The sequence below is a fragment of the Poecilia formosa genome, unplaced genomic scaffold, assembly GCF_000485575.1.
Source record: "Poecilia formosa unplaced genomic scaffold, Poecilia_formosa-5.1.2 Scaffold1323, whole genome shotgun sequence".
Classification (NCBI taxonomy): domain Eukaryota; kingdom Metazoa; phylum Chordata; class Actinopteri; order Cyprinodontiformes; family Poeciliidae; genus Poecilia; species Poecilia formosa.
Window position 1 is genome coordinate 1 of NW_006801262.1, and position 8740 is coordinate 8740.

The 8740-nt window shown below is 46.4% G+C and overlaps 1 protein-coding gene across 1 annotated transcript in view; it reads left to right on the forward strand.

Moving 5' to 3' along the window:
* Positions 1–2012: 2012 nt before the first annotated feature.
* Positions 2013–8740, forward strand: part of abca4a (ATP-binding cassette, sub-family A (ABC1), member 4a) — a 13680-nt gene continuing 6952 nt past the window's right edge. The window contains exons 1-4 of the mRNA XM_007544576.2: positions 2013–2120; positions 2322–2415; positions 4031–4172; positions 6679–6797. Coding sequence (XP_007544638.2) covers positions 2055–2120; positions 2322–2415; positions 4031–4172; positions 6679–6797 — 421 coding nt within the window. The 5' untranslated portion in view covers positions 2013–2054. The remainder of the gene's footprint in view (positions 2121–2321; positions 2416–4030; positions 4173–6678; positions 6798–8740) is intronic.

Below are 8740 nucleotides of genomic sequence, written 5' to 3' on the forward strand. Positions count from 1 at the left end.
TCAGAACATGATGAACCGATCAGCCCTGGAGGATTTCTTGGTTCGGTCCAAACATCAGATTTAGATCTGAGAGCAGAAGTTTGATCTGCTGCTTCCCTCCTGGTCCAGACTCTCTCTGGATCAGCGGTTCTGGTCTGGATCAGTGATTCTGGAGACATTTTGAAGGAAGTTCTTATGAGTTAGGTTCGGTGCTTGACCTCTGACCCGTCCAGTTGAATGATGAGGTTGTGTTCGTTCAGAACGTAGAACTGACCCGGTTCTGGTTTGTTTGTTCCCCGGGGCGCTGGTATCAGCAGGAGTCGTTTGGACCCCGTTGGTTCTGGAGGATCCAGCAGAACAGAACCAGAAAACGGTTCTGAGACGAAGCAGCAAAAGTAACAGTTTGGAGGTTTTGATCCAAACTACTGAACCAGTACCTTTACTCCGATCCGGGTCAGGATCAAGCATCACATTTATAAATTTTTAAAATAAAATAAACCAACCGTGGATGATCAGGGCAGTAGGTGGCGCTGCCTCTCAGTCCGAATGATCAGAACCCTGAGTTGGGACTGTAGGTGGGTTCTGGTTCTGGATGATTCAATCACTGATGAACTCCCTCTGAAGTCAGTCTGCCTTAATGTGACTGATCTGATCAGAGCCTGACTCTTGTTGAAGTGGTTCAGAACCAGAACCAGAACCTGTCTTCCAGGTATTTTCAGACCCAGCTTTGGACTGTTAGAAGTTCTGTTGGTTCTCTAAAGATTCTGGGGATTGCTTCAGTGACCCAATCATCAAAGTAACATCAGCCGACCCGGATGTTTCCTGTCAGTCCAATCTTCAGGGTCAGGAACCCGATTCTGCTGCGATGAAGCGTGTTCAAGCAGCCGTCGTGTCTCCGTGCTGCTGGCTCGACCAGCGATGCGCCCTGGAGGCCCCGCGGTTCTGGATGCAGAGCCGATTCTGCTGGTCCAGTCTGGCCGAGGCTGGAGGCGGCCTGCCGGACTTCCAGGTAGCCAGTGACGATGATGGCTCAGGATCCAAGATCTTACCACTGATGAAGGTAAAGATGAGGAGCCAACTGGGCATTGCAGAAACAGGCTGGGATGGAGACTCCGGTCCATGAGCCTTGGAGGTGGACATGTCCAGATCTGACTGTCCAGAGACCGGATTCTCCTGAAGCTCCGACTGCAACAGCGCCATCTGCCACTTCCTGCCTTAGTACTGCTGGAGGAAGTCTTTAACCTGGATAGAGAGAAACACCTGGCAGCAGGCGGCTCGGTTCTGGACTCCTGGGGATGGACGACCACAGTGTCTGCCCAACGTGACCAGCAGAACCAGTGTTGGCGACCTGTCTGGACTTGAAGGGTCCGTGTCCACAGGTGGGTCGGGTTCCTCTCCTGGTCAGACCGTTCCCCATGTAGAGTGATGGAACCATCCTACACCCGCTCCAGCTTTCAGGAAGTCAACATGAGCCGGTTCATTGGACCCCTTCTGGCAGCCAGAAGTAACTGCGCCCCTCCAGGGCCATGGCCTCAACCAGGGGTGGGGCTGATGTCATTGACACTATCCTGAGTTGGAGGGATTCCTGCAGGTTCTGGTTCATTTAACCCCCCCATTTCTTCTATGTTCCGTTTACTCGGTCCAGTTCATATCCTGTTTAAGAACCAAAATACTGAGGAAGCATGAGCAGCTGATGGTTTCTCGGGTCAAAGGTCATTTTGACTAAAAAGCAGCAGCTCTTTAGCTTTTTCTAAACCTCATTCTGAACTTTTGCCATGAAGGTTATCAGGATGATGTTCTGGTTTCACAGAGAAGGTGATCCTGAACCATGCTGGTACCGGTTCCACGCTGAGTGGAACTGGTTCCGGTACCTTCTGGATGCTGTTCCCATGTGTGACCTCACAGCTGCAGTGTGTTTCACTGATCAGTGCTGACGCTGTGTGAACTGATAAGTGTGTGTGTGATCAGCAGCTTCTCTATCAGCTGACCTTTAACCCCACACTCTCTCCCTGTTTGTGTTTAAATCAGAGCGGGTGGCGGCCGGCCAGCAGTCCTGCACGGCGGCGGCTGCAGACATGTCCGTGTTCACACAGCTGGGCCTGCTGCTGTGGAAGAACTTCACCTACAGACGCCGACAGACGGTCAGGACGCCTCACTTCCTGCTCTGATCGCTGACTTCCTGCTCTGATCGCTCACTTCCTGCTCTGGTCCGTCGGATTAAAGATGGCTTCCTTGATCTTCCACCTGGCATTGAGCTGCTCTCTGATTGGCTGGTTTGGAGTTCTTTCTTTCCATGTGGTTCTGATCCATTCATTAAATGTGTGTGTGTGTGTGTGTTTCAGCTCCAGCTGCTGGTGGAGCTCATCTGGCCCCTTTTCATCTTCTTCATCCTCATCGCTGTGCGGCTCAACTACCCCCCCTACGAGCAGCACGAGTGTGAGTCCAGAACCAGAACCAGAACCAGAGCCGTTCTCTTCACTCGCCCTGATAGGCTGCTGACAATCTGAAACCCGAGCCTTCAGTGGCTAGTTCTGTTGAACTGACCCGGTCCATTTCAGATGATCTGGATGGGTTCTGCTGAAGTCGGTTCTGTTTTTCTGAGCAGAACATTATGACCCATAATGTTCCTTGTCTCTCCGGAACCACAAAGGTCCGGTTGATTCTTCCTCTGTGGCAGGAAGTTGGCGTCCACCAATCAGGACGCCACGGCCAACCCGGATCTCCGGTTCTCCTGGAGGTCCAACTTGACGGTTCTGGACAGATCCGAATTCCTCTGTGTTCTGCTGCTGGATTCTTCCAGTTTCCGGATCAGAACCGGTTCCGAATTCTGCTAGACTTGGAACCAGTACCTGTTGCTAGGCAACATGTTTACAGACAATAACCGTATCAGAACCGATCTACGGCTGACCGGTTGGAGTGTCGCTGAACAGAACTGCGGTGGTGCATTTAGGTTCTTCTGGGCCAGAACCTGCAGAACCAGAGTTGACCCGGTTATGTTGGATAACAGAACCATTGAGCTCAGCAGGGACAACCCGGTCTGAGCGGGTCAGTTGGTTCTGCCCCATCAGCCTCAAGCAGGGATAGAACCCGACCAGAACCAGACTTCGGCTCCATCCGACAGGAAGCGGGTCAGAGAACCGAACCAGAACCAGGTGTGGTGGGGTTATGTAGGTTCTGCTTCACCCTAAAGAACCCGGCTGGAGAGCGGGTCCAATCAGAACCGAATCTTTCCTCTGACCCAGATTACGGTCTAGTTAGATCAGCTGGGTTTGGTACCAGAGCCAGATGTGACCCGGTTCTGATGTTCCATCAGGTCTGAACGGTTTGGTTCTGAGGAACCCAGTGGTTGAATCTGGAGAACAGAACCGGGTCTGCTCTGGAGAAGAAGAATCAGAACCAGAAGTAGAGCAGCAGCTCCTCAGGGTTTCTTATTGATTATTGACCGGGCCGGGCCGGGCCGACCTGTGGACCTCAGAGGAGCTGCAGCTCTTATCTTATCAGCCGTGATTAGAAAACAGGCCAGTTGGCAGTCTGAAAGGTTCCTGATACCGGCCCGGCTCGGCCCGAAGGTCCGATGCTGCTCTGCAGGTGATAACGGGTCCAGGTGAGCACCAGATAAAAGACACGAAGGAGACGACCCGCAACCGGGCCACAGCACCAGAACCAGCAGAACCACATGGAGCTGGGAGAAGTTCTGAAGGTCCACATCCTAGAGGAAGCAGGATGAGGAGCTGGTTCTGGTTCTGCTACATTAGGGTACGGCCCACCTGGTGGAGGAGGGTTCTGTTCTGACGTGTTCTTGATCTGCTTTTATCTGCTGGGTCTGATGGAACCGACCCAACAGAACCAGTAATGAAGAGACTGACTGAGTCGATTCTGTCTCAGAACAACGTCCAGACCATTCTGGGTCAGAACCAGTCTCACTTACTGATTGGGTCCAGACAGAACCAGAACCACGCATAAAGCCCGTGGAACCTTCAGGACTCAGTGGTTCTGTTTGGGTCACAGAAACCATCAAACTGTTGATGTTTTCCCCACTTCCTGTCTGCAGGTCACTTCCCCAACAAGGCCATGCCGTCGGCAGGAACGTTGCCGTGGATTCAGGGGATCCTCTGCAACGCCAACAACCCGTGCTTCAGGAACCCGACGCCGGGCGAGTCGCCGGGCGTCGTCGGAAACTTCAACGACTCCATGTGAGTCCCAGCCTTTTATTCTGAAAAACTGCTTCCTGTTCATGAATTGCTTAATCAAAATGCTAATCTGAACAGATTCATTCACAGAGGTGATATCAGTCTGGTTCTGGTTCTGGTGTGCGCTGACCCAGTTATAGAAATGGGTTTTTGTTCTCCTGTCCTGAACCAGAACTTCCTGTTCAACATTCATTCCAGGTTTCCTTTTATTAAAGGACCAGATCAGCAGTTCTTTAAACTGAACGGCAATCAATTTTTTTCTCTATATTTTTTGTACTCTGAATGCATTTTTCTATTAAGTGCATTACCAGAAAAGAGCAGAAATTTTTTTTCCAAAAGCAGTGTTGCTTTTGGAAGAAAATTATTCTGAACAGGACTTTTGATGGTGGGAAGTTGGGGCATTTTCTGTGATCAGCATGCGTTCTCTCCCATTCCTGCCAGTTCCTCTGAGCGGGTTTTGTTCCTTGGCTTCGGCTCCAGATCAGGGAGGTTTTGGAACCATCATCTGCGATCCAGAACCTTGTCTTGGTTCTGATGTNTAAAAAATAAATAAATTTGACACTTATTTGTAATGACATCCTTTAAATATATATAAATCATATTGAAAAACATGAATATGTACAGTATAAATAGCTTACTTTTAAAATGAAGGTTCTTTAAAATATGTAATTTTTAAAAATAAAACAAATTTCAATATTTACCCTGACGGCAGAGATGGCATGTTTGGGATACTATATTAAAAAATATAAGTTGAAACCAAGCCCCAAAAACCATTTTGCCCGTCCTGCTATGTGGTCTTAACAGGCTCATTTTTTGTAGGGGTCTGGGTTCAATAAAGATTTATTAGGCCGCAAAACTGCTTCCAAAGCTAATTTGACCGACGGAAAAATTTTTAAAAATTGACAAAATTAAGTATTTTTTGACCACTCCCCAAACTTGTATTTTTCATCAGATTTCAATAAAACTTCTCTACTACAGATAAATTAAGCTGCAGCGTCATATAAAAACATTTATTTATGACTATCTTTAGTAGTTTTTTCTATATTGTTGGCAGAAAATAGACTTTTTTTTTTTTAGATTTCTTTCTTTATGGAAAATTCCCTACTATCGACCATCTGAAAAAGTGCCAAAGAAAGTACAGTTTTTCATAAAAAGTGTCTAGAATATATCATTTTAGTATAGATACAGTCACTTCATCATGCCGCCACCCACATAATGATGCCCTGGGCGGTTGCCCATGCCTCCCATATCAGAAACCGTCTGCTAACGCACTTCATGTCCTTGTTGCACAAATCACACAAAATCAGCACAAACCTAAACCATATAAATACAGATCATCATGCATAATTCCCGTGGCCCATAAAAACAGCGGATCTAATTCCGCTTTTTTATTATTATTAAATAATAAGGACAGGGAAGCAAAGCATTCCTGTGGAGGAGGAGGAGGATGAATAACCCCACGTTCAGGTGACGAGGTGAAGGGACCATATTTACCTAATTTCTCCTCTTTTGTAAAAGTTTAAACTAGATTTAACTTTAGATTTAACTCCTCCCGCAGGCTTTGTGCGGGGCTCCGGCATAGCGCGGTAGATGTGATGATCAGCCAGCCGGGCGGTCCGTCCAAAAATCACAAAACATCTGTTAAACCAGAGTCCCCGGTAGAACCGTGCACAGGGTAAAAAGCTCAGGAGGGGGTCACTCCACCGCTCTTAGAACTACCGGAAACTTAAACTCCGGTTATTCGTTTTTAGGTAGCGTAGCCACATTTAGCTTACAGAAAGAGCGGAAGCTGGAAGGGGCGCCTCGGGGGAGGTCCGTTCGTGTGTTGATATGCGTGGGGCGTCACGCACATTGATTCTGCAAGTGTGGTTCCAGTATTATATTAAAGCTAACAAGTTAACCTTTATTTTGATACCCATTTTGTCGGGTTTATTTTTTATAATTCGTTCGCTATTTGACGAAGTTTTGATACTTTTATGATTGACAAAAAAAGTAAAAAAAAAACAAACAAAAAAAAAAACCCTTGACAAACCGGGTATAGTGGGTACCGGGTAAAGTTTAAGGATTAATATGATATCACTGTTGGCTCATTTGGTCTTGTGTTCGTGACGCCCGGACCGATTTTCTTGGACAAGGTTTCAGCGCCTTTCAGAAGGGGCGTTCGAATTAATGCGGCTTTTCAAAAAAATATTATGAAAATTACTGGGAAGTTTAAAGTGTTTTATTTACTTAAACAGACATAAAACTGGTATCATTGGAAAGGAAAATCAATGAGCTTTAACACAGCAGTGTTGCTTTTGGAAAAGAATTATTCTGAAAAGGACTTTTGATGGTGGGAAGTTGGGGCATTTTCTGTGATCAGCATGCCTTCTCTCCCATTCCTGCCGGTGCCTCTGAGCGGGTTTTGTTCCTTGGCTTCGGCTCCAGATCAGGGAGGTTTTGGAACCATCATCTGCGATCCAGAACCTTGTCTTGGTTCTGATGTGAACTCTATTCTTCTGTTTTCCAGAATTTCCCGGCTGTTTTCAGATGCCAAGAAGATTTTGCTTTACAGCCAGAACGACCGAAACCTGGAGGGCTTCAAGGAGCTGGCCCGGGCCCTGGAGGTTCTGCAGAGCAGCCGCTCAGGTAGCAACCGGGGGTCCGCAGGTCCGGTTCTGAGGTTCTGTTGCAGCTTTTTGCAGATGTTTTCAGGCTCATTGAACAAGAAGAATCTGAATCTTTTGTCCTGTATTCAGTGGCTCAGTATGAGTGTAGAGAGGGAGGAGGGAGGGGGGTAGTTCCTCCTCTACTTGCCCCAACCTGCCCCCCCCACCCCCCTTTCAGATCTTTTATTCCTCTGATCTGAGGAGCCGCAGCATCTGATTGGTGGGTTGCTGCTGGGCCGATGAGGGGGCGGGACAACGTGTCCCCACAGGTTTACCTGCTGATCAGCCAGGTGAGCTCACCTGGTCAGAGGGCAGCTCAGAGCCAAGCAGAACCAGAACCACAGGGGTTAGGGTTATGATGGACTGGATCAGAGCCAGCACCAGGCCCAGTGGACCGGAGCGGATCGCTGGCTCTGCTGGAGCTCATTTAGCCAATCACATCACTGGAAGCTGCTGATGTGAGACAGCTGTCCCCTGAGTCTGTCCCCTGACTTGTCACTAAGTTTAAGATGGCCGCCGTGGTTGTTGGGAAATATTTATTTAAATTTGCTGACGTGTATCCCAGATGACGATTATTGTTTGTGTCAAATCATATATAATAGACTGATAATGGTGTGATTTTTCAAGATGGCCACCATGGTTGTAATTGAGAAAATATGTTTACTCTAAAATCAGCTGAAGTTATCACCAGTGGTGGGTAGAGCTAGTTAAAAAGTTAGCTTCCCTTTCATGCATAGTGGTCACTACAGTGGACAGCTGTCTAAAAGCCAGTTTCTTGAGCTTCTTGTGGATTTTTATGTTATAATTGCACACAGACCACTGAAGTGGACACTAATACATCATAAAATACACTATCAACTACTGGCCATCAGCTGCAAATGCAATAAATTACTTTTGTTAAATTCAATATGGCCGACAGACAAAGAAGCATGCCAACCAACTCTGTTCCTCCTTCTACTGTAGACGACGGGTTAAAAAAAATATTGTGACATCAGATAACCCCCAAAGAACAATGCTACTGATGTATTTTTCAAATAACTTTTTATTTGGAGAAAATTACAATTACAATAACCCCTAACCCTAATAATATTTTTTTTAATTTAATTAAAAATTTTCCTACCTTTTTTTATGCCTTAAGAAAATAAAAAACAATTTGGAAAAAATCCTGACACAAAGGATTAGGGCTGTTGTAAACGAATATTTTAGTAATCGAGTAATCTATCGATTATTCTTACGATTAATCGAGTAATCGGATAAAAAAAATAAAACATTGGTAAAACTTCATAACAGCAGAGTTACTGTCGCACATCAACATCAGTCCAGTTTTTCACATTTGAGCTTCCCTAACGGTTACTTTTCTGTAGCTTAGAAAATTAACCTGCAACAATAACAGCTCGCTTTCTAAGTTAACCTGAAGAAAAGTTACACAAAAATCTGAAATTATATTCAGTGTAATAATAAAGAGGCAGGCTCACAAATACGCTAATAAAAAATGTCTATACTCCAGCTTTTAGTTTATGATTCATCTTCAGTCTATGTAATAGGTGAACTCTCACCTGGCCCAGATATTTATAGCTTTGTGTTCATGTTAGCGACGGGATTTGACACCTTCGTTCGTCACACACAGAAACTCATCTACCAGCCATGTACGATGATCTCCGCCTCCCGTTTGTTGAGACCTGGATGATATAAAATAAATTTTCCGGTTCGTCCGTAAAGGTACACTTACGTTAATCATCTAATGCGCAGCCGCCCGCCGTGTTCAGTCTTTCCGCTCACCTGTATTAATCCTCCCCAGCGTCTTCCCGCCGTTCGCTGAACCGGCAGCTCCGGAGGAGAAAAGCTGCCGAACTCCAGGCATCGCTCCGGTACGGAAGCGCATTGCTATCATGCAGGAAAAAAAAAAATTCGATCGCTATCTCG